The sequence below is a fragment of the Nomascus leucogenys genome, chromosome 22a, assembly GCF_006542625.1.
Source record: "Nomascus leucogenys isolate Asia chromosome 22a, Asia_NLE_v1, whole genome shotgun sequence".
NCBI classification, from domain to species: Eukaryota; Metazoa; Chordata; class Mammalia; order Primates; family Hylobatidae; genus Nomascus; species Nomascus leucogenys.
This window is the reverse complement of record NC_044402.1, coordinates 142,215,818-142,242,092: the sequence shown is the minus strand read 5'-3', so window position 1 is coordinate 142,242,092 and position 26,275 is coordinate 142,215,818. Positions and strand designations below refer to the sequence as shown.

The 26,275-nt window shown below is 50.4% G+C and overlaps 1 protein-coding gene across 1 annotated transcript; it reads right to left on the bottom strand.

The window, feature by feature from the left end:
- Positions 1–1,728: 1,728 nt before the first annotated feature.
- Positions 1,729–4,598, bottom strand: GAL3ST2 (galactose-3-O-sulfotransferase 2). The gene is made up of 2 exons (XM_030803384.1): positions 3,977–4,598; positions 1,729–2,671 (listed from the first exon to the last, which is right to left on the bottom strand). The coding sequence occupies exons 1-2, from the start codon at positions 4,385–4,387 to the stop codon at positions 1,850–1,852; spliced, it is 1,233 nt and encodes a 410-aa protein (XP_030659244.1). The 5' UTR covers positions 4,388–4,598; the 3' UTR covers positions 1,729–1,849.
- Between the last annotated feature and the right edge of the window lie 21,677 nt (positions 4,599–26,275).

The window sequence follows — 26,275 nt, the reverse complement described above, 5'->3', positions numbered from 1 at the left end:
GTTAGAGATTAGAAGAATTTAATTACGTATGTCTTTAGATGAATGCACACTTACACGTAGACATAGAGCTTAGAAGGTGTATAAGCTCTGGAAAAACTCTGTAATCTGGAGTTGGTCTGGCGATCATTTCCAGGCCTTCTCCCTGTAACCAGTTACAGAAATAAAATCTCTCTTCTTCCCCAGTTCATCTGCATCTCGCTGTCGGGCCTCGGGAATGAGCAGCCCGACCCTGGGTTTGGTCTGGGAATGTTTTGTTCTCTGCGTGACCTGCTTTCTCATATGTGGTCTTTTCTGTCTTCTGGGACTCCTGTTGTTGGCACGTGGGCGCCTCCTGGGCCGCTTTCCCTTTACCTGGCAGGATCCTCTCCTGTGCCTTCCCTGGGCTGAGGGGAGAGGGAGGGTGGCCTGCAGAGGTCCCTGGGCTGAGGGAGGGTGGCCTGCAGAGGTCCCTGGGCTGAGGGGGGAGGGAGGGTGGCCTGCAGAGGTCCCTGGGCTGAGGGGGGAGGGAGGGTGGCCTGCAGAGGTCCCTGGGCTGAGGGAGGGTGGCCTGCAGAGGTCCCTGGGCTGAGGGGGGAGGGAGGGTGGCCTGCAGAGGTCCCTGGGCTGAGGGGGGAGGGAGGGTGGCCTGCAGAGGTCCCTGGGCTGAGGGGGGAGGGAGGGTGGCCTGCAGAGGTCCCTGGCTGACTCTGACTCAGCGCAGCTCCTGCCATTCTTCACGGCCGACTCACTGAAAATTCACTCTTCCTGAAGCTCCCCCATTACACTGGGGTCCGAGGGAGCCACCTATGCTGCTGTTTCAGGTTCTCTCCCTTCTTGAAATGCTGGTTTCCCGCCCCCAAAAAAACCATGGACACACCTAGACCTGCAGGCCTAGACCCACTGCTGGGGTCTCAGCCTCCAGGCTGAGTGTGCTTCAGAGTAGCTGCATTTCCTGGGTGCCCCAGGCATCAGCTGGTCCTGGCAAGTGCACCCCCTTTACCCGCTGAGCCCCTGGCAGCCAGGGATCACGTCCTGCCAGGCAGGGAGGCTCTGTCCCTCCCTGTGAATGACAAAGAGGGGTGCCCCCAGCTGCCCTCTGGCACCACACCCAACATGGTCTCCAAGGCAACCAAGGGTGTGTGGACCCCCAACCACTCCAGCCTCCTTTGGCAAGTGAGACTCCTCTCCTTCAGGAGGCATTAGGGGCTGACTAGTAGGGGTCGTGGAGCCGAGCTCGACCTGGGCTCCAGCTAGAGCCCTGGTCTTGTGAGCAGTTGTGCCATCTCTCTGTAGGAAACGTCCTTCCATCAGAACCAAACCTCCTACAGCGAAAGATGCGGAGCTGTTCGGGAGCGGCTGAGCCCTGGCCCCTGCCCCGCTCCCAGGCCGGTCTTTGTGGCACTGCCTGTGCCTGCACTTGTCTGTGGGACCAGCACCTTGTCGCCAGGGCCGGGAAATTCAGGGGAACCACTCTGAGTTCCTCCGAGGACCCACAGCCCCAGTGCCCAGGACCCTGGGGAGTCCCGGGGCTCACGGGCAGGCGCGTCCTGCCCGGCAGGTGCTAACCCGTGATCCAGCATCCCCCAGTCCCCACCCTCGTGTTCAGTTCTATTCAGTGAACAGAGGCACAGCCTCGGAAGGGGGGGGCGGGTGGCTGCCGCCTGGGCTCAGGGCCCCCTCTGGGAGGGATCTGGGCGGACTGTGGGGGGTGCTTCTCACTGGGGTCTCCGCCCTCTTCATTTTAGAGCCGTGGCCGGCGGGCCTGGGTTTCCCAACACCCCAGAAGCCCTGCGAGGATCCCCGGCCTCCCCGGTGACGGCGGAGAGAGAGGCTGGTGCCCGCAGGAGGCCTCGTCCCCGGCCTGGCCCCTCTACGCCCCCAGGAACGGGATGTTCTTGCGGGGCTTCTCCGGGAACTGCAGGGCGTACAGGCGGGCCATGTACTGGAGCTCAGGCATCACAAGCCTCTGGCACACGGCCAGCGTCTGGTTGTCCAGGCCCGGCCGGAGGTTGTAGCCCAGGATGTCCGCCCTGCCGGACTGGTAGGGGCGCAGGCGCGGGTCTCTGATCTGCGTGTGATTCTTGGGCGCGCCGCCGTCCTGCAGGCACAGGGTCGCGAGTTCGCGCCTCCGGGCGCGCAGCCGCTCCACCTCCTCGCGCAGCCGCCGCGGCCCCAGCTCGGCGCGCAGCTGCCCCCACAGGGTGCGGTTGAAATGCTCGTACAGGCGCCAGTCCAGTGCGCACCAGCTCCGCGCGCGCTCCCGGGTCTCGGGCGCCAGGTGGGTCACGGAGCGCGCGCTGCGGGAGTTGAGCCTGAAGGCCACCACGTCGTCCAGCGCCCAGCGCAGCCGGCGCCGCAGCAGCACCAGGGACTCGTCCAGGTGCTCGGCGATGAGCACCAGCTGGAAGCGCCGCTCCACCTCGGCGATGCGCGCGCGCACGTAGCCCTCCTCGGGCGGCGCGTTGGAGTCGAAGCCGAAGTCGAACCACATGTTGTTCTTGGCGTAGACGTTCCTGAGGAGGCGGCTGTCGTTGTAGAACGTCCGCGGCGAGGCCAGGAACGCGTCCAGGCTCGGGGCGCCCGAGAAGGCGGGGGCGTAGGTTTTGTAGTAGATGAAGGAGGACTCCAGCTGGAACACGGGGTTCCTCAGGATGGAGAAGTAGAAGGTGTCGTTGGGCATGACTTTCTGCACCTGTGTGGCGACAGAGAGGCAGGCTGCGGACCGCGGGCCCAGGCCAGGGTGGCCCACCCGCGGGGAGGAGGCGCGCCCTGGCCACACCCGCTCAAGGAGCACCCCCATCCTCACATCTGCGGAGGAACCTGGGCCTGGCGCCTCCTCGTGCGGCAGCTCCGGGAGCAGAGCCAGGGCCACACGCAGGTCCTGCAGCCCAGTCACTGGTTCCCGGGCGCCCAGAACAGGCCAAGGACGCCAGGAAGAGGCCTCAGGAGGAAGCCGTGGGCAGAGCAGGAGGAGGGAGGAGGAGCTCCCACTGGCATCTCTAGGGCCTCTAGGGGTGGGATGCTGTGGCGCGCACAGACACAGCACGAAGGGTCCTCCACGGGCCCCTGGCACAGGGGGCTTCAGCACTGCATCAGCTGCCCACAGGCCAGGGTGACACCCACCTAACAGACAAACTGAGGCCCGGAGAAGGTCCCTGACCCAGGTTCCCCGCAGGGTGGGTCTGGACTCACCCTCTCTTGTGCCCCCTGAGAGGTCCTAGAGGATGTACCCCACCCACAGAAAGTGAAGTCTTGCAGAAAGTCACGCCCAACTACACCACCTGCTTCTCCGCCCTCAGAAACCCAGGGAGAGAACAGTGGGAGGCTTTCTCCCTGCCCCCACCCTCTTCCTTCCTCTCCTCCCGGCCCCTCCTCCTCCCTCTGCCCCGCAGCCCCCACCCCACAGCACACCCAAGCTGCCCCCCTCTCTGCCCATCACCTCTCCCCACCGGGCCTCCCTCTGGCCCCGCCTGGTCACCTGGCCTCTGCTGGCCATTCTCCACAGAGCGCTCGGGGTGACCCTAAAACACCTGTGCCTGCCCACAGCCCTCCCCCGACACTCCGTGCCCTGCTTCTTTTGTAAGGAAGGTCAGGGAAGCCCTGGGGGGATGCCGGCTCTATGCTGAGACCCAAGGGACACAAAGAAGGGCCTGCAGCCACAGGAGCGAAAGTCACGGGGTGGGGAGAGCCGGGCCTGTGCAGAACCAGAGGAGGCCAGAGAAGCGGAGGAGCGCTGGGGACGCCCTTGGGACGCCCTTGGGCAGGGGCTGCGGGGCTCCCAGGTCTCATTGCAAGAGCAATGGCAGGCGACTGGCCGCCTGGAGGGGCAGGGGTTGGCTCAGCAGGGCGTGCGGCCCAGGCCCTCCCAACCCGCTCTCGGCATGCCCCGCCCCCAAGGCTTACACCCCTTCTCTCCAGCCTCCAGGCTACACCACCCCGACCCCACAGCCACAGTCACGGCCGCAGCCCGCCCTCCTCCCCAGCAGGCCCGCGGCACCTCAGGCAGGTTGAACCTCAGGTGGTTGCACATGATGTTGAATTGCTGCTGCGACCCCACACCTTCCACGTAGCGTGCCAGGAAGCACCAGGGGTAGCCCAGGTGGACGTGCGAGCCGGCGGGCAGCGCCACAGACAGGTTGTGGGTCTCGGCGAAGCGGTAGAGGATGTTGAGCACCGTGCTGCTGGCCGTCTTGTGCGTCTTCAGGAACATGATGTTGGTGACCGGCGGCCCCTCGGCCTGGCCCCCAAACAGGCTGGGAGGGAAGGCACACGCAGCCTTCAGCAAGGGTGCAGATGCCCCAACCCCTGCCCAACGGCGACCCCCAGCCCAGCAACCGCAACGAGAGACCTCCCAACCCGAGCCCCCCAACTCTAGGCCAGGGGGCCAACTGGGTAAGCACCGACCCATGGCCCCAATCCTTGCCCCACTCCACAACCTCCCATCTGGTGGCCCGAACACAAACTCCCCCAACTGTGGGTCCCGTAACCATGCTCCCCAACCCTGTGCCCCCGAGAACTAAAAATAAAACCCTAAATGAACCCCATCTGGGCCAAGGGGACCCCAGACCCACCTTAAAACTGCGTTCCCAGCAGTGATGGGATGGGAGGTCAGACACCTCATCACATCCCCTCCCCTTTGCGGTTTAGACACAGCAGCTGCCCAGTGTGAGTGTTAAATAGAGACCATCAAGAAAATGTGGCACATCTACACCATGGAATACGACGCAGCCATAAAAAAGAATGAGTTCATGTCCTTTGCAGGGACATGGATGAAGCTGGAAACCATCGTCCTCAGCAAACTAACACAGGAACAGAAAACCAAACACTGCATGTTCTCACTTGTAAGTGGGACTTGAACAATGAGAACACATGGACACAGAGAGGGGAACATCACATACCAGGGCCTGGCGGGGGGTGGGGGGCAAGGGGAGGGAAAGCATTAGGACAAATACCTAATGCGTGTGGGGCTTGAAACCTAGAGGACGGGTTAATAGGTGCAGTAAACCACCATGGCACATGTATACCTGTGTAACAAACCTGCACGTTCTGCACATGTCCCAGAACTTAAAGTACATTTTTAAAAAATTAAAAAATAAAGAGACCATAGCCCAGCAGAACCGACTGTGGCCGTAAGACACCAAATTATCAACAGGACCTGAGGCCACACCAGGCAGGGGCGAAATCACACACGCTGCACTTAAAGGAGTAACCAGGTTCTCCCTCTGCCACAAGCTTTTCTTTTTCTCTGGCAGCCAAACGCTGGCCTTGAGAGGAACAACATTAAAGCAGGTACAGCTCACCCCCTGCCAGACGCTGCCTCGACGGCCCCCGCTCCACCAGCCAGAACCACAGCTGCAATCGGACAAGAGCCTCATTTCAGTAACTGTCTCCTGAGCAGGGACCCCCAGCCCCGGACTGGTTCTGGCGGTTTACAGAGGCTGTGCACCGAGTGCTTCCCACCCCGGCTTCACCTTCTGACGTGCAGGGCCTAATTGTAACGCAGTTAGATGGGCAGTCTCCACCCCAAGGTGAACGTGGGTCACAAGTAACACACGTGTTTGTTCAGGACACGCGCGTCAGGACCCCCTTCATGAATGTCCGCAGCTCCTCCCGTCACCTGCTGAATGTGTACTTGGCCAAGCCGTTCAGCGTAAGCCCCTGTCCCACCCCCTCCCTCGAAGTGCCCGCTCACCGCTTGTGTCGGCGGCTGTGCTGCCAGCCTGTGGGATGTCCACACTTTATGAGAAACAAAGTCTCCTCTCCAAATTTATAGATGTCATGATTCTTCAGTCGACACCCCCAACCCTGGAACCCCCACCAGACCCATCACTGCGCCCCACAACCTAGAGACCCTCAGCCCCAGCCTCAGGGCCCCACGGAGACTGTGCCCTCAGACCCATCTCTTTCCCTCAGGGGCTACACCCTCTGGCCCACGTCCTTCTCCCTGGTGCCCAGGCACGCACGTGCAGCTGGCTCTGTGACCTCAGCCACACATGCAGTGCTTCTTGTCCCTTCACACCAGGAAAAGGAAGGACCCCAAAGCCGATACCGGCAACCAGACGTAGGGCTGGAGTAGACGCTGGGCCCACTCCTAGAACCCCATCATGACACCCACCCAGTGGGCCTGAAGTAGCAGGTGCCCTCCCTGCCCCAGAGCAGGGCCAGCAGGAGTGACCAGGATGGTGGGGTCAGGGTCCCCAGGCCTGGCCAGCCTGGGCAACGGGGGTGAGCAAAGACAGGGTCCTTGGGACATGTCTCCGGCAGCTCGGCCCAGAGGGATTGGTGCTTCCCCTCTCTCCTCCAACCAGAGGGGCTGGTTAAAGCCCTGTCTGGAGGCACAGCTGAGCTGCGAGGTGGGCACAGGTGGGCACCTCCATGCAGCACGGGCTCCACAGAGGATGTGCCATGGGCAGGCAGGGGAGAGGGTCCCAGGTGGGCCCATGCTGCAAGGTCTGTCCTGAGCACGGTTCTGACCTTTTCCTTCCCAGATCCCAGCCCTGGCCCAGCCCAGGCCCACAGGCCACCTCTGTTGTGGGGAGCAAGAAGTTGTGCCCCCCACACGTAGGGACCCTCTGCACACACTGGCTCTGCCCCCAAACCCAGACCCGGCCCCTCTCCCCAGAGCCCTCCCCAGAGGCCCAGGTGGGTTTGTGGCTAACAGGAGACTCTCAGGGTCCCCCCAAGGAAGGGCCCATCCACCCCTCCTCTTCCAGAGGGAGACAGGCCCAGTGGGGAGGCGTGACCATGCTGGGGTCCTGGGCTCTGCCCTCGGGGCTGTCAGGAGGCGCCCGGGGCGGGACTTACGGTGTGTCCAGCTCTGAGTCCGAGTGCAGGAATCCGGCCAGCAGGAGTGCAGTCAGGGCCAGGAGGAGCAGGAGCAGGACCCGGAGGTACCTGTGGGAAGGGCAGGCCGTGAGTGCCCAGGCCGGGTCGCGCCAGCCCCACCCCCACCTCCCATCCTGCGGCCAAGCCCAGGTCTTTGGGCCACACAGGTCTGGGCCTCCCCTCTTCTCTGTAACATCTTGTCCTCAAACCCACTGGGTGCTGGCCCAGGAGGTAGGGAGTCTCAACCCAGGACAGGCCTGAATCTGACCCCACCCCGACCACCCCTGAATGGCTTAGGGCCGGAAAGAGCCTAGTGGGTGAGCCATCCCCTTCCCTGGGGTTCGGGAGCTGACAGGGCCACGCTCCTGGGACCAGAGGTGGGAGCAGGTCAGGGACCTCTACCCACGCAGGGCCCCCTGGGAGACTGTGATGGGACGGAGACCCCCAGACCCCCAGGGGATCTGGAGAGGCTGACAGTTTGGTGCAATGGACTGTGCGTCCCCAAAATCCACAGGCCAAACCCCTAACACGCAGCGTGACGGTGCCTGGAGGTGGGGCCTCTGGGAGGTGTCAGGGTTGGATGAGGTTTGAGGGCAGGTGGAGTCCCTGTAATGGGATTCGTGTCCTTCTAAGACAAGGAAGAGACCAGAGTGCAGCTTCCACTCCCCACCCTCGCTCCCCATATGGTGGCACAGAGAGAAAGTGGCGTCTGCAGGCCAGGAGGGCCCTCCCCAGGAACCCGCCACGCTGGCTCGAGATCGCATGCCTTCCGGCCTCCAGAACCGTGAGAAGCACATGTCTGCTGCGGGGGCCACCCTGTCTGTGGTGTCTGCTGTGGCAGCCCAGGCGGACTGGGCCTGGAGGAAGCATGATGTCTCCAAACAGAGAGGCGGGGCCCACATGAGGAGGCCTGAGGAGGTCTGGCATGGGTCCCAGGAACCCAGCAGGTGCAGCCAAACCAGGGAAGAGCAGATCTGGATAAGGCCTGACTGCGGAGTCGGGCGGGGAGCCAGGGTCCCCCATCCTCTGGGCAAAGCCCCCCATCAGTAGAGAGCAGCAAAGGGGCCCCTCAGTGATGGGGCGGGGCTACCACGTGGGCCGTGTCCCCTCCGTGATGGGGTGGGGGTTGCCACGTGGGCCGTAGCGTCTCAGTGCAGGTCAGGCACAGGCTACAAGGGAACCAGACACCACACCTGCACTCGGCGAGCTCAGCATCTGGAGAGGACACAAGGGGTGAGCTTCCTGCTCAGACTGGGGCCTTTGCATGGGGCTTTACAGGGTACATAGGAGCACAACAAGCCAGTGGGGAAGGAGGAATTGTAACCAAGGCAAAGCGGGCCAGGGAGCTGGGGGTGCTATAGAACAGCAGGGAGGCAGGACCCGGGCCCAGTGCGACATCACTCTTCACCCTCCCCGGCACGTGGAATTGGGTTAGTATCGGCCCCGCTGCTCAGTGGTCACACGACCATTTATGCGCTGCCATGCGAGCCGCGGGGAGGGCTGGGCTGGCTCTGCCATGGGAGCCGCGGGGAGGGCTGGGCTGGCTCTGCCTGGCCCCACTGGCCCCTGCCCAGGAAGAGTTCCTGAGCAGCAGGTCCTCACTCCCACACGCGGGCCCGGCACTCCTCTCCTTTTGGGGAAAGGAGATGATTTTTGCATAAAACAATCTTGAATTTTAGCATAATCCCCAAGAAGAGAATTTTTAACTAAGAAGTCGCTTCTAAAGTTCAAATGGACAAAAAACATATAGTGATGGCCAGAAAAATTCTAAACAGTCATGATGACGAACATCGGCTCTCCCAGATCTGCTCCATAGATCGGAGTCAGTTCCACATGGGTCAAAGATTTAATGTAAAAAAATAAAACCACCGAAGTCGGAGGATAAAGGAGAATGAGGCTGCCGTCTAAGCAAGACACAAAACCAAGAGGGTATGAAGAAAAGAAAGACAAATCTGGCAAACACGTAATGTTTCAGGCCAGGCGTGGCGGCTCACGCCTGTAATCCTAACATTTTGGGAGGCGGAAGTGGGAGAATTACTTGAGCCTAGGAGTTTGAGGCCAGCCTGGGCAATATGGTGAGACCCCATCTCTACATTCTTAAAACATTGCTGTCAGAATGTTCCAAGGATGGCTGCGCCAGGGCGGCCAGGTGCATTCTGACAGCAAACGGGGCAGCCCTCAGGGCCTCAAGCCCCCGCAGTCCCCTCACCCTGCATGGGACCTCAAGGCACCCGTGGGGCTGTGGCCACAGCAGTGAACTGGCCATGCAAGGCTCTGGTCAAATGCCTGCCTCACCCAGCCACTAGCTGACCCCACATGAGGCCAGCTCAGGGCCGCCAACAGCCCAGCCCCCCACGGGAACCACCCAGTAACCATCTATCCTGGGCGTTCAGCTGCTGGTCAGGGCCACTGTGTTTCCCCCGACCCCAGCCGATGGCCCTGCTCTGTGCCTCCCTATCAGACAAGACCAGAGCTGGCCCTGCTCCCCCCGGCCATCGGGGAGAGAACAGTGGGATGTGGGGACGTGGGTGTACCAGGCTCCACCTATGACAGCAGAATAAATAACTTTGGATGAAACAAATCTGTCTTCTGCAGAAGCTGCTCACCACAGAAATGTGGCAGCAACTCAGTTCCCATGACTGAGCAGAGCCCTGATACGTGAGAACCATCAGCTCCGTGGCCGGCCCAGGGAGGGCTCTGGTCCTCGACGGCTTCCCGCTGACCAGGATGCTCCCAGCCTGCTTTGTACGTCTCCTGGCCCAGGTCTGGAGTCAGCTGCGTCTCCAAGGAGCTCTGGGTCCCACTGGTAGGAAGTGGCCTTTAGGGACCACAGTCGGGGTGCTGGGGTGCTCACTGCCCTGAGAAGGTCGTATGTCTGGGCCTTCTCCATAGTCAGAGCTCAGAGCTACACATACGAAGACGGAACCCCTCATAAGTCCACACCGGAACCTCCAGCTCCAAGACTGCATCTTTCAACAGAACCTCTTCGTATGACATCTTGTCTCCTTTCTTCCACACCAAGGGTGTGGGTCTCGAAGACACTGGGGATGGTAGAACTAGGACCTCCCATAATTTCTCACATTTCATCCTCATGGCACACACGGCACCTCAGACTCCAATGCCAGCGCCACCACAGCCACGCTTCTAGGAGACCGGACAGGAGCTTCCCGGCCCTCCCTTCGCCTCCACTCTACAATTCTTCAATGCACCCCTCCCGTCCTTACGTCCAAACAGAACCACCTTGAAGAGGCTCCCAGCGGCCAAGGCCCAGTGAACACTAGAATTCCCAAGCACAGAGAGGAGAGCGGGAGGGGCCGCAGAGCAGAGAGGGCCGTGCGCCCGACGCAGGATCAGGGTCCCGCTGGAGACACCCACATCTTCGTGAGAGAGGACATGTTTTCCCAAACCCAAACGAGCCCCACACTGAGAGCTGAGCTCCTGCTGTGCTGTTGGGCCACTTCTGCGGACTTCCCAGGACCCTCCCCGGGAGAGTGGCTGCAGGGGGTGGGAAGGGCAGTTTTACGGCTCCCCGCAGTTAGAGATTAACCCACTGATAAGGCCCACACACGACTTCACCAGCAGCGTCTCTCAGCCGCCACCCTTGGCCGTCACTTCCTTCCGCCATAGTCAACTCCTTCCTCAAACACCCTGTACCTTTATGGCCCCTCACTCTGCACTTTTATAGCCCCTCTGCACTTTTATGGGGCGCACTGGCCATCTGTTTGAGACGTTGCTTTCACACTTAACAATACTCACCTTGGCCTTGGGGCAACATGAATCTGTCTCTGTTCTTTGCAACTGCCCAATTAAAACAATGACGTTTCCGGAGAAATGCTACAGCTTTCTCAAGGCGGGCTCTTCCCTTTGCCAAAAGACCTGCTGGTCCCACACCTGCAGGGGTCAGTGTTGGAGCAACTGGGAAGGGGGTGACCTGGGGACCCAGGAGGTGAGCCCAGCCACAGGTGCACTTGACCGACCCAGAGCACTGTGGGGCAGTAAATGGGTGATGTGTTCTACAAGCAGAGAGATGGTGTCTCTGTCCTTACACACAGGAGTTACACATTGTTACACATTCTTTAAGGAGAGCCTGTGGCTGCACTACTGTGAATTTACTAAAAACCACCGAACTGTGCACTTTAATTGGGTAAATTCTTTAGCATGTGAATTGCATCTCAATAAGGATGTTAAAAAAATAAAAAATCAATTAAAAATGTTAAAGAGTTCAGCTGCTAAAAAACTTGAAAGCTAATGATTGTGGAAGGAAAATGAAATATTGCCAAAAATTATAAACCATTTGACATTGCTTTCAAGTGCCTTTAGCTTTTAGGGGCTTCCTAAGTCCCCAGAGACCCTCCCCTCAAGCTGAAGCTGCCTTACGGGACTCACAGCTGTGGGGCCTGCGGCCAGGCCCTGCTGCCTTTGCTCTGGGGGCTGCCAGAGTAGCTCAGTGCTTCCCAAGGAGCCTCAAACTTCCTGCTGTTGGGGCCTCAGGGCTTGGAGGCCACTGACCTGCTGCCTCGCTGGGAGCGCCCGGAAGGTCTGGCTTTCCGGCTCTGGGCAGGTTGCTGGGGCTGATGGTTCTTGATCAGGGCCATCAGGGGCCACAGTGCACCAGCCCCGGACAAATGGCCCCAGCAAGTCCCTGAGGCTCCCCAAGAGAAAGAGCAGAGAGGCCAGGGAGGCACTGGCCCAGTTCCAGTGGGGACAGAGGGGACAGCTTGAGGCACCAGGCCCAGGCCCCGGCCCTGCGAGCACAGCCCAGTGACCTGTGAGTGCCTGCAGGACAGCAGTTCCCAGGGCGTGCAGGGAGAATCCTGCAACTTCTCAGTCAGAACCAACAAAATATCTAAAATTAGGGGTAATAAAGTCTTGGCCAGGTGTGGTGGCTTACACCTCTGATCCCAGCACTTCGGGAGGCTGAGGTGGGAGGATCAACCAAGTCAAGGAGTTCAAGACCAGCATAGGTGGTACAGTGGGACCCCCATCTCTACGAAAAATACAAAAATTAGCCAGATGTGATGGCTCCAGACTGTGGTCCCAGCTGCTCGAGAGGCTGATGCAGGAGGATCACGTGAGCCAGGGAGGTGGAGGCTGCAGTGAGCCTTGTTCTCACCACCGCACTCCAGCCCAGGTCACACAGCCAGTCTCTGTCTCAAAAAATAAATAAACAACAACAACAACAAAAACGCCTTAAGACATCCCATCTCCAGCTCAGGGAAATTCTGGTTTTAGAAACCTTGTTGACTATGAGGAAGACTCATGCAAATTCTTATGGCGATGGTTTTTTACACTCCAGGATTAAACACACACACAAACACACACACACAATACACACACACAAATAATACACACTACACATACACAATACACACACACATACATACACACACATGCATACACAATACGTACATACACATACACACACACATACACAATATGTGCATACACACATATACACATACACAATATGTACACACAAACAATACGTACACACACATACACATATACATACACACATATAAGCACACATATACACACACACATACACACACAATACACATGCATACACAATACGTACATACAATACACACGCATACACAATACATACATATACACAATATACACACACATACACGTATACATACCTATACACACACACGTACACAATACATACATATACACACAATACACACACATACATACAGATACATACACATACACACACACACGGACACACACATCCCTCTGCGGTTCCTTCTGACCAGCTCACTGGACATGGATGAACTTTATGGCAAAATAAACTTTCTAAATTAACTGAGACCTGTCTCAAATTTGGGAGGTTCACAGGTCTCAGTTAATTTAGAAAGTTTATTTTGCCAGGGTTGACGAACACCCGTGACCCGGGCTCAGGAGGTCCTGATGACGTGTGCCCAAGGTGGTCAGAGCACAGTTTGGCTTTATACATTGTGGGGAGACATGAGACATCAGTCAGCATGTGCAGGACGAACATTGGTTCGGTCTGGAGAGGTGGGACAACTCAGAAGGCAGGAAGACTCCAAGTGGGGAGGGGACTTTCAGGTCACAGGCAGGTAAGAGACAAATGGTTGCATTGTTTGGAGTTTCTGATGAGCCTCTGGCAGTCAGATAGGCATTTATCTCAGTGAGCAGAGGGGAGACTTTGAATACAATGGGGGGCAGGTTGGCCCTAAGCAGTTCCCAGCTTGACTCCTCCCTTTAGCTTACAGTGATCTGGGGGTTCAAGATATTTTCCTTTCACATTTCCCCCCATTTTCTCTTTAAAATCTTGGAGAAAGCATTTTAGAAGAAAATGAGTCTTTGGTCCCAGGTTTCATCTGATCTCTCATGGCTAGGATGGGTTATTCCTAGATGGGCTGGTCCTGAGTTAATTAGGAAAGCTCATTTTTAGCAGTTTGTGAAATCTCATGTCCTAGGAAGAGAAAATAGGGGGAGGAAGAAAGAAAACGACAACAAACCGAAGAATAATCGTGCAAAAATCGATATAGACCACAATAAGTCCACATAACTTTAAAGTCCATACATTGGTAGGCCATCAAAGTGGCTTATGTATGAAAATAGGTTGCTGTTATTTTCTTCTGAAGCTTAAGTTGTCTGGCTTCAGTTCACAGGGCTTTAAGAAAGCACAGCTTAGGTTGTAGTGACTCCAAATTAGGAAAAATGAGGGGGGCGGGTGGGTGCGGTGGTTCATGTCTGTAATCCCAGCACTTTGGGAGGCTGAGGCAGGTGGATCACCTGAGTTCAGGAGTTTGAGACCAGCCTGGCCAACATAGTGAAACCCCATCTTTACTAAATAATAATAACAATACAAAAATTAGCTGGGCATGGTAGCAGGTGCCTGTAATCCCAGCTACTAGGGAGGCTGAGGGAGGAGAATTGCTTGAACCCAGGAGGCAGAGGTTGCAGTGAGCCGAGATCATGCCACTGCACTCCAGCCTGGGCGACAAGAGCAAAACTCCGTCTCAGAAAAAAAAAAGAAAGAAAAGAAAAGAAAACAGAAAAATGGGGGGTGGGGCAAACAAAGGAAAAAAATTGCAGACATTATTTTGAAGACTTGTAGCCAAGGAAAATTAGAATTTGGTCCAAACTGTAGAAAATAATAAAAATTGAAAACATTAGGCAAGACTGGAATCTAAAAATAGGTGTACCATAGTTTTGAAACCTAATTTTTCTCTCTCCAGTTTCCCATTTTCACTAAAGACAAATCATGGTAAGACTAGTTTGCTTTATTATACTTGGCCTAATTATTTGCATACAGTGCAGCAAGAATAATTACTTTTTACATAGGCCTTTAAATTGGCTTTGATGGAACTTTGCTCCACAGGCGGAATCTCAGATAAGACTTTTTTAAAGCCGAGCCCAGCCACGAATTTGTGCCATCAAATACCTATGAGTTGAGTCATCCTCATCGCTTGAGGTTCCAGGATAAACCTGGGGCTCCTGGACCTGTCAGAAAGTGATATTCTTTTCTTGCCACAGGTCAGGAACCCTGTACAGGGACTCTGTAGACAAAGGTATGAGGCCAGTTTTTCCAAGGGGCTTTCATTGGCTCCGTAAGTCAGGTTTGATTCCTTACATAAAAGCTCACCATTCCAGTCAAAGCCTTAGTACATTGGAGTAACCAGTTTCTCCAATTGTGTCCTGTTGCAAAATGAAAACAAAATCTTACTGCCCTTATACAAATAACTGTACTCCCATAAATTAAAAATACTCACATATAGTTTCCAAATTCTGGGGAAACCAGGTAGAGAGTGTTGACAAAAAGAGTCAAACTGTAAAATAATTGCAGAGATCTATTCTGAGCCAAAATGAGTGACATGGCCCATGACACAGCCCTCGGGAGGTCCTGAGAACATGTGCCCAAGTTGGTAGGGGTACAGCTTGGTTTAAAACATTTTTAGAGAGACATGAGACATCAATCAGATACATTTAAGAAATACATTGGTTTGATTGAGAAAGGTGGGACAAATCAAAGCAGGGGCTTCCAGACTACAGGGAAATTTAAACATTTTCTGGATGACAATTGTTTGAGTTTATCTGAAGACCTGGGATCAACAGTAAGGAATGTTCGGGTTAAGGTAAAGGATTGTGGAGACCAAGTTTTATTGTGCAGAGAGGGAGCTCTCAGATAGCAGACTTCAGAGAGGCCGCAGGTTGTAAAATGTTTCTTATCAGACCTAAAAGTGTGCTTGGCTCTTAGCTGATTATCTCCTGGATCTTGGAAGAAAGAAAAACAAAGGAGAAAGGTGATTCTCTATAGAATGTGGATTTTTCCCACAAGTGACGTCGTAGGGCAATTTCAAGGCATGGCAAGGAAATATATTTTGGGGTAAAACATTTTTATTTTCTTCCTTGTTATGCCAGAGTCAGATTGGAAAGTAAATCATGATATACAGGGTCAAATAAAAGCCATCTGATGAGAATTTATGGTTTATAGGACATGACTCCCAAACCTCTTAGATAGGAATTTGGGCAAGATACAAAATCAGAGCTTAGTCCTTAAGAGAAACAAATATACCCCAGATTTTGTTCATAGGAGTATACTGAATTGTAAAAAGCTGTCAATAACTCAAAAGAAAAATTTTCTCAGCTCTGAAAAATACAAAAGAAAGAATCAGCAACATTTAAAGCAAAGCTCAAAAAGATTCTTTAGTCTTCTATCAGTTCAGTTTACACAGTTAACTCCTGTTCTGCTTGATATTCATGAACATTTCCACTCTCCATGAGGGTCTGGAAAGTTTATTTCTCTATTCTAATGCCACAATCTCCAAAGTTATCAGAATCCTATATTTAAGAACACCTGTTAGAGTTCTATAGCTGATTACAAAACCACCTTCTAAAGAGGACCAAAACAAGACAACAAATGTCCATGGATGACAAAAAGTTTTAGGGCAACCATAGTCAAAGACACAATTGACAAGGAAATTTGTTTCCTCTGTGGTATACAATAACTTAACATAACAATTATAATTGTTACTGATAAAGCATACTAAGTTATACCAGAATCATAGGAGTTTTCCATAATTTTGGAACACATACCAATAACGTATTTATACAAACACAGCCTAAAGAAAACCAAGTACCATTTCATATTTGACAATGCTTCCTGTGTAATTTTTATACCAAATAAGCCAAACTATGTCACTGTTGGACTTTAGTAAACCTAATGTCTTAAAGGGTTAATTAAGTCAGAAAAAGACATAATTTATAATTGGATTTTGGAAGTTTGTCAAATATCAAAGGTTTAAAATACTTGATATCACAAATTAGATCATTCATTTAACCAAAGTGGTAACTCAAGGATTTCAAAAAAGGCAAAAGCCTTCTCTTTTTGAGAGAGGAGATTTAATGTTCCAATCAATAAGCCCTAATAAAAACAGCAAGAAGTCAATTAAATTTGTTATTTATTTATTTATTTTTGAGACAGAGTTTCACTCTTGTTGCCCAGGCTGCAGTGCAATGGCGTGATCTCGGCTCACTACAACCTGCAGCTCCCAGGTTCAAGCAATTCCCCTGCCTCAGCCTCCCAAGTAGCTGGGATTACAGGTGCCTGCCACCACATCCAGCTATTTTTTGTATTTTTAGTAGAGTTGGGGTTTTGCCATGTTGGCCAGGCTGGTGTTGAACTCCTGACCTCAGGTGATCCACCTGCCTCAGCCTCCTAAAGTGCCCAGATTACAAGCATGAGCTACCACGCCTGACCCCAGGGAGTTTAATAGCTTTAATTTCTGACTCTGTGTTTCAAGAATGCAGTTTATTTTGATTAGCATCTTCTACTGGGCCAGAAGATGGGGCTTTAATTACTGTCAGTGTTGAAAATGTAGCAGGACTTGGTGTCCTTCTCACACTCAGGAGTCAAAGTCCTGTAACTCATGTCAGAAGTACTTTAAAAGCACATATAGAGAGATACACAGAAGTAATAACCTTAGTTTAAAAAAAATTTTAATCCCAGTTTTTTTTTCTAAGCAAACCAAAATTTAATAATAATGTGACAACTTGATCACATAAAAGTTTTTGGTTTCTTTTTATATAAATCCTCTTATTGTGACTTACACAGACCATTCATGACATGCTTGGATTTTCTGGTTTGTCCTGAACTTCCCTCCTTCTTAGCCAGTCATTTTACTTTAGGACTAAATTTATCATACAAGATTCTAATATGAAATTATTTCCCTTTAAGCTTTCTTACCAAAAAAAACTCATTATTTGTATAACTTTCTATCTTGTTTCATATATAACTTTTAAATAAGCTTTGAATTAGACCAAAATTATTCACCTTTTTAAAAGGACACCTTTTTTCCAGTAAGAATGTTTTCCTACAATATATTTTTGTTGGAAAATAAATAATGAAATATCTATTTTTTAATTTAATATAACTTAAGATTCTAAATTATTACAAGTTTGTCTACAAGTATTTATCCTATTACATTTCCCTAATTATCTTATTTTACTCATTTACTTAGATTAGTGAAACATTGTGCACACAACACATAAATACATAGACATATTAGGCATGCTGATAGAAGCACATTTTTTCTTTCTTTTTATTTTTTTTTTTTTGAGACAGAGTCTCGCTGTTATCGGCCCAGGCTGGAGTGCAGTGGCACAATCTCAGCACACTGCAACCTCTGCCTCCTGGGTTCCAACAATTTTCCTGCCTCAGCCTCACGAGTAGCTGAGATTACAGCTGAGATTACACCACCATGCCCCACTAATTTTTGTATTTTTAGTAGGGACGGGGTTTCACCACGTTGGCCAGGCTGGTCTTGAACTCCTGACCTCATGTGATCCACCCTCCTTGGCCTCCCAAAGTGCTGGGATTATAGACGTAAGCCACCACACCCAGCCAGAAGTACATGTTATAGATTCATAAAGGCCATTTTTTTCCCTATCTTAGACTTTCAAATTCTTGATAACCTGTTTCACAACCCTAAGGCAGTTGTCAGCTAAATAGTCTTAAATTTGCATATTAAAGGAAACAACTCAGGTGAAAGTCAAATAGCAAAATTCACATAGTAAGGTACAAAGAGAAAGTCTGGTGAGCTAGAGGGAAACTAAAGCAGATTTAATTGCCAATTGAACATAAAGTTATATAAGTCTATTATAAAGGCCTTCAACTATACACACACACACAGACATATATATCACACATACACACACACAAAGATTCTATAGCTTTTACTTCAGTACTTTAGCCATGAGATAAATATAAGTTCACTGGCTTGCAAAAAAAGACCTGCTAGATCGAAACAGTGGTTTTTCTCTCACTAGAAAGGTAACAGCAGATTTAAAGCAGGCAGAAAAGAAAATGGGGGAAAAGGGGACATAAGAACTCTATTGGTTTGGGGTTGACGTTAGGGCTCTTTTTTCCTTAATGTAAATGTGCACAAAGACTGTATTACTTCCATTTTACTCTGGCAAGTAGATGTGCCTTAAAACCTACAGAGTGCTCAAAAGGGGATCATTCTCTGTGTTTTCTCCTCATTCTTGGATTATTTGTTTCCCGCTTTTTTTTTTCTTAAAAGGCGAAACTGAGCTGTGGCCTAGGTTTTTGTGTGGTGGACTGATGTGTGCTGCTTGTGGACAGGACTCCACAGCGTGCCACCACTGAGTCATTTCTGCCCTCTTACGAGTCTTGGTTTCTCTCTCCAGAGATCTATGACCTCAGAGAGGGCTCAAAACACTGGGTGATCAGCCTCTACAGGCATTTCCTGGATGAACTATTTTTAAATTAACTTTTGGGGGGATTTCCCTGAAGGGCTGCTGCATGTTGCAGGGGGGTCAACCCCCTAGACACTCCCATGAGGCCCCCCGGTCACCCAGGGGCACCTTTGGCTGGGAGAAGCAATACCCTTTCTCTTTGGAGCTGAAAAACTCAAGTCTCTCATTTACCTATGAAAACAAACAGTTCAGTTCCTCACACAAATGCACACAGACAAACCAAACTGAGATTAATGTTGGGAGAAAAGCAATAAAGAAGACCCTTTAGAATGCATCTCCGAACTAGAATTGGGATCCTTAAACAACAACCTCCTAGGAGAGAAAAGAAAAAAAAATACAGCCAAGGCCACTTCCTGTGAACTGTATTCAGCCACCCATAAGTTTGTAGCTCTCATCTGCCATTATACACACCAAGGTCAAATCCTCTCACAGTGCAAGGTCATCTATGGTACCCCCAAAGCCAAAGAGGTCAGGTCATGCAATACAGGGAAACAGCTTTGGACCTAAGAAGAACCTGCCCATGACTCTTGAAACTCCACAATGAAGACAGAACACCCCAAAAGGGGTGAGTGGTGCCCTTGTTCTGAATTATTTAAAGGGGTTCAAGTCACTAGAAGCCTTCTCTAGAGTCCTTGGTACTGCAGATGGCAAAGGGGGAAGGAGGTATAGGATGGAAGAAAAGTAAATGAAGGAACAATTGTTTTTTTAAGACAGAAAGCAAGCACAGAAACCAAACACATGCTTTTATGTTTGATCTTTTTTCCCCCTTTGCAGTTGCAAGGAATTTTAGCCCAATTAGAGCGGTCTTGTTACCCACAATTTGGAATTCTCACTCGGATTTGACCAAGTCAGGCTGAGTTGGTCAAATCCAATGAGAGAAAGACAAGAACAACAACAACAAAATCCCCCAGCAACACATCACTGGGTGCTCTGACGGAAAAAGGAGAAATTAAGACCAGCTGGTTGTCTCGTTAGCCAAGACAGAAGCCTGGTTCAGTTACTTACCTAGGGAAGGGTCTCAGGCTGAAAACAGCTCTGTACCATCCTACAGCAGGAAAAGAAACTCATCTTCCCTGTCGGAAACAAGCTCCAACTGCACAAAGGAGTCACCTGCCTTCCATCGTCATGGAAGCAGGAGAACTGGCCCTCCTTGTTGGAAGCAAGTAAAACTCCAAAAAAAAAAGGAGGAGGAGGAGTTGTACAGCAAAATAAACTTTAGATCTTGACCAATGTGGGGAGATCAGGGATTCTCTGGAGGGGATGCTCCCGGATGTCAGGAAATTACCCTATTGATTTGAGCCATAAAGTTAGTTCATGTCAGTACCAAGCACCAATAGATTTGTCAAAGGTCAGAATCCCTCTGTGGTTACCAAAATGTGAACCTAAAAATGTGAGACACGTCTCAGTTAACTTAGAAAGTTTACTGTGCCAAGGTTGATGTTTGTTTGCCAGCCTCAGGGAGTCCTGAACACATGTGCCCAAGGTAGTCAGAGCACAGCTTGGCTTTTTTTTTTTTTATACATTGTAGGGCAACATGAGACATCAATCAACATATGCAAGATGAACATTGGTTTGGTCTGGGAAGGTGTGACAACTGGAAGCAAAAGCAGGACAACTTGAAGCAGGGAAGGGCTTCCAGGTCATAAGTAGATAAGAGACAAACAGTTGCATTCTTCTGAGTTTCTGATGAGCCTCTCTAAAGGATGCAATCAGAGATGCATTTGTCTCAGTGAGCAGAGGGGAGACTCTGAAGAGAATGGGAGGCAGGTTGGCCCTAAGCAGTTCCCAGTTTGACATTTTGCTTTAGCGTAGTGATTTCAGGGGCCCAAGATATTTTCCTTTTGTAGACCTGTCTCAAATTTTCAGGGTTTGCATTTCAGTAACCACGGAGGGATTCTGGGTGGAGATGCCGTTGACCTTTGGCAAACCTCCTATCGGAGCTTGGTACTGACATGAGCTAACTTTATGGCTCAAACCAATAGGACAATTTGCTGAGGTCTGGGAGCACCCCTCCAAAAAATCCCTGATCTCCCAAAATTTGGTCAAGATCTAAAGTTTATTTTGCTGTACAACCCTCTATTTGTTTTGGAGTTTTCCTTGCTTCCAACAAGGAGGGCCAGTTCTCCTGCTTCCATGACGATGGAAGGCAGGTAACTCCTTTGTGGAGTTGCAGCTTGTTTCCAACAGGGAAGATGAGGTTTTTCTTTTGTTCCTGCTTCTAAGATGGTAGAGAGTTATCAGCCTGAGGCCCATCCCTAGGTAAGTAGCCGAACTGGGGTTCTGTCTTGGCTAAAGTTATCAACCAGCTGGTCTTAATTTCTCCTTACCATTAGAGCACTCAGTAAGCATATAAGTTGTGTGATTGTTTGTTTTACTGAACTGTTTGTTGTTGTTGTTGTTTGTCTCTGTTTTTGTTGTTTTTTCAGTCTTTTTCCCATGGGGTTTGACCAACTCTATCTGACTTTATCAAATCTGAAGAAAAGTTCCAAATTATTGGGAACAAAACCTGTCAAATGGTTAAGTCCCCCCCCCCCCGCCACACACACACACAAAAGGTGTGTGGTGGGGGAGAAAGATGCCAGCCAAAAGAAAAAAAAAGAGGAAATATTTTTTATTTTTACAACTAAAGAGACTTTATTTACATAACAAGACCCCTTTTTGCTAGCCAGACCAAATTGAAAGAGCAATGTCTGTATTTCTGAAACAGCAGCAACTTGTCCCAGGTGAAATATGGTAATGAGATTTGAAAACATTTTATTAAAGGAGCTCAACTGTTAAAGTCAGCTTAATTAAAAGCTAACATACAAGGGGGGTGTGTGTGTGTGTGTGTGTGTGTGTGTGTGTGTGTATTTAAAAGGCCTTCTTCATGTTCTTCATGTTTTTGGGTTTTTTGTCTCTCCTAGGACCTTGTCCTTTTTTTGAGCAAAAGCTTTTTGTTTTTTCTCAGTTTACAGAGTTCTGTTTTTCTTTATTTACTTCTGCTGTCTCTCCTTTCTCTTGCACCCTCTGCTGCGCGAGAGACCTAAAATAGTTTATAAGAGCCTGAGGTTCCTTAAAGAAAACCAAGAAGGCGCCAGACTCCCTTTGGGTTCCTGTGGAACCCCAAATGTGTAAACAGACAAGTTCGTCTCAGCTTTTTTTTTTTTTTTTTTTTTTTTTGAAACGGAGTTTCATTCTTGTTGCCCAGGCTGGAGTGCAGTGGTGCAATCTCAGCTCAATAAACCTCCGCCTCTCAGGTTCAAGCGAGTCTCCTGCTTCTGCCTCCTGAGTAGCTGGGATTACAGGTGCCCACCACCACGCCTGGCTAATTTTTTGTAGTTTTAGTAGAGACAAGGTTTCATCATGTTGGCCAGGCTGGTCTTGAACTCCTGACCTCAGGTGATCCACCCACCTCGGCCTCCCAAAATGCAGGGATTACAGGTGTGAGCCACCACACCCAGGCTGTCTTAGCTTTTAAGCTGCTTGCTTTTGTATTGTGTTACCTGATTTATTGACTAAAATAGTTATTTGAAACAGAGGCTACTCTTGGGTTTTTACAGAAGAGTGTAGTTTAGACACTTAGAAATGTTTTTGTTTAAAAAAAATTAAGTGCACTGTAAAAGCATCCCGTGATCTAGCCTCATAATAATTCTCCCTTTTTGGAAACCCAGGATTCAGTGTGGGCTCTGCCCCAGAGCTCAGAGGTCCAGTTACAACACAGGTAGTCCCTGTCTAAATAAAACTGGTCTCCTTGTATAATCCAATGGTAGATTTTTATAATCTTATGTCTGGCTTGGCATCCATCTTTAACCTCCCTCTAGCACACCAGACTTGTTCTCTCCATATCCTATGTTCTAAATTTTGCTATTTGATTTTCACCAGAGTTGTTTCCTTTAATATGCAAATTTAAGACTAGCTAACAACTGCCTAGGGTTCTGAAACAGGTCATTGAGAATCTGAAAGTCTGAGATAAAGAAAGAAAAAGTCTTTACAAATCAGTAAGATGTACTTCTATTCGCCTAGTATGTCTCTGTATTTACGTGTTGTGTACACAGTGTTCACTAGTAAAAACATATAAAAGAGCTCAACTAATTGGCTTAAAAAATAAAAGTACTTAGATACTAAAGAAAAAAGACTAGTCAAATGCCTTTCAAGTTCACACGACTTAAGTCAAATCTGTAATAGGTTGGATTTTAAATCATTGGTAAAATAATACTAGAAATGTCTTAAGAATTTGCCAGCATCCATTTTTGTTTGCATTTATTAATCAAGCAATTTCATACTTATCTCATCGCAGAAGAGGTAAGTGTGTGAGATTTTTTATTTTATTTTATTTTTTTTTTTTGAGACGGAGTCTCGCTCTGTCACCCAGGCTGGAGTGCAGTGGCGCAATCTCGGCTCACTGCAAGCTCCGCCTCCCGGGTTCACGCCATTCTCCTGCCTCAGCCTCTCCGAGTAGCTGGGACTAGAGTCACCTGCCACTACGCCCGGCTGATTTTTTTGTATTTTTAGTAGAGACGGGGTTTCACCGTGGTCTCGATCTCCTGACCTCGTGATCCGCCCGCCTCGGCCTCCCAAAGTGCTGGGATTACAAGCGTGAGCCACCGCGCCCGGCCAGGTGTGTGAGATTATAAGGGCTGATTTTGAGAGATAAAATAAGTTGTTTCTCTATAAATTAATCATTAACGTCAAAGACACACTGATGCAAGACCAGCATATGGGCCTGTGTCAGATTAACAAGGTTTTCTTGAAGCATTAACCGACTCCTAAATAAAGGTTATAAAGGCCTATGGAAGTTGTATCTTATGATCAAGATTAAAATGTTATAGATCATTTGTGAAATTTTGAAAAGCAAATTGCGTTGGCTTCACGCTGGTTTTATTAGGGTTTATTGTTGGAGCACTAAGTTGCCTCTCTCAGAGAATGAAGGCTTTGGCCTGTTTCGAAATCCTTGAGTTCTCACCTCGGTTAAATGAATGATCCTGTTTTGTGATATAAAGTGTTTTAAACCTTTGATACTTGACAAACTTTCCAAAATCAAATTATAAATTATGTCTTTTTCCGACCTAATTAATCCCTTAAGACATTAGGTTTGCTAAAGTCCAAAAATGACATAGTTTGGCTTATTTGGTATAAAAGTTATAAAGGAAGCGTTGTCAAGTATGAAATGGTACTTGGTTTTCTTTAGGCTGTATTTGCATAAATATGTTATTGGTATGTGTACCAAAATTATGGGAAACTCCTATAATTCTGATATAATTTAATGTATGTTATCAATAATATTTATAATTCTTATGTTAAATTATACTGTGCCACAAAAGTAAACAATTTCCTTGTCAATTGTGTCTTTGACTATGGCTGTCCTAAAACTTTTTATCATCCACGGACAATTGTTGTCCTGCTTTGGTCCTCTTTACGGTGGTTTTATAATCAGCTATAGAACCCTAACAGGTGTTCTTAAATACAGGGTCCTGATGCTGGAGACTGTGTCATCAGAGTAGAGGAAAAAACTGTCAGGACCCTCACGGAGAGTCCTGATTTGGAATAAGCTAGACAACTTAAACTTCGGAAGAAAATAACAGCAATCTATTTACTACATAATCCACTTTTTTTTTTTTTTGAGACGGGATTTTGCTCTTGTTGCCCAGGCTGGAGTGCAATGGCGCGATCTCGGCTCACCACAACTTCCGCTTCCCAGGTTCAAGCGATTCTCCTGCCTCAGCCTCCTGAGTAACTGGGATTACAGGCTGCACCACCATGCCCGGCTAATTTTGTATTTTTTAGTAGAGATGGGGTTTCTCCATGTTGGTCAGGCTGGTCTCAAACTCCTGATCTCAGGTGATCCACCTGCCTCGGCCTCACAAAGTGCTGGGATTACAGGTGTGAGCCACCGCGCCCGGCCACATAAGCCACTTTCATGTTTGCCTACTGATGTTTGGACTTCGGAGCAGTGTGGCCTGTATAGACTTTCCAGGATTGCATTTTTCTTTGTTGTTGTTTTTCTCCCTTCCTCCTCCTATTTTGTCTTCCTAGGACTTGACACTTCACAACCTGCTAAAAAATGAACTTCCTAGGGCTGGGCACAGTGGCTCACGCCTGTAATCCCAGCACTTTGGGAGGCCAAGGTGGGTGGATCACGAGGTCAGGAGATGGACAGCATCCTGGCTAACAAGGTGAAACCCCGTCTCTACTAAAAATACAAAAAATTAGCCGGGCGTGGTGGCGGGCGCCTGTAGTCCCAGCTACTCGGGAGGCTGAGGCAGGAGAATGACGTGAACCCGGGAGGCGGAGCTTGCAGTGAGCCGAGATTGCGCCACTGCACTCCAGCCTGGGCGACAGAGCAAGACTCCGTCTCAAAAAAACAATGACCTTTCCTAGTAACTCAGGACCTGCCCGTCTAGAAATAAACTATCCTAGCTGTGAGAGATCAGACAAAACCTGGGACCAGAGACTCATTTTCTTCTAAAATACTTTCTCTAAAAGATTTTTAAAAAGAAATGAGGGGAAATGTGGAAGGAAAATAAATCTTGGGGCCCCCAGATCACTAAGCTAAAAGGAAAAGCCAAAGTGGGAACTGCTCAGGGCAAACCTGCCCCCATTGTATTCAAAGTCTCCCCTCTGCTCACTGAGATAAATGCCTATCTGACTGCCTCCTTTGGAGAGGCTCATCAGAAACTCAAAAGAATGCAACCATTTGTCTCTTACCTGCCTATGACCTGGAAGTCCCCTCCCCACTTGGAGTCTTCCTGCCTTTGCTTCGAGTTGTCCCACCTCTCCAGACCGAACCAATGTTCGTCCTGCATATGCTGACTGATGTCTCATGTCTCCCTACAATGTATAAAGCCAAACTGTGCTCTGACCACCTTGGGCACACGTCATCAGGACCTCCTGAGCCTGGGTCACAGGCGCACGTCCTCACTCTTGGCAAAATAAACTTTCTAAATTAACCAAGACCTGTCTCAAATTTTGGGGGTTCACACCGGCATGGTGACCCCCATGGGCTCTGTACCACATCTTCTCTGATCATGAGTCCCTTCCTCACCACAGATACCTGGCCACACCCCAGGGAGGCAACACCCCCAAGTGCCATAGCTCAGAGTTTTGTGCCTGAATCATCACCAGCAAAACAAAAGATCAGCAAGCATCCAGGTGAGCACTTTGCCCGGCGGCCTGGATTTCCCGTGGCCAGTGGTCAAGACGAGGCCTCACTAGCGCAGGCAAAGTCTCTCCTCTGTTCTGGGCGGCTCCTTGAACCACCCAGGTGGGTGCCGGCAGCACCACACACTACCGTCCCCTTTGTCCCCAGGGCTGTTGATTTGTTCCATCCACAGGCCAAGCAAGCTGGGACAAGCGAGGTGAGCCTCCCACACTTGCCCAATCCCAGGAACATAAATGCGAGGCTCAGGAAGGCTGCTGTCCAGGGCTGTGGGGAAGTGACTCGGGGCTTCCCTCCTGGGGGCCGTGCTCAGTGACGCCTGGGACACCCGGAGCCAAAGCTCCCTGGCCTTAGTGTGGGACGTGCAGCCTGCAAGAGCCGCCGCAGTGAGCCCATCCTGCCAGGCGGTGAGACCAGCAGCCGAGGAGCCTGTGCCCTGGGCTCCCCGAGGGCCTTCGGCTGCAATATGCCTCCCATGTCACCCACAGAGCCCGGCTGGGGTCAGGCACACCCGCCCTGGCCGACCTCAGGGGGCCCCCAGCTAATCAGGTGAGCCTGATTCCCCAGCCCCTGGGCCTC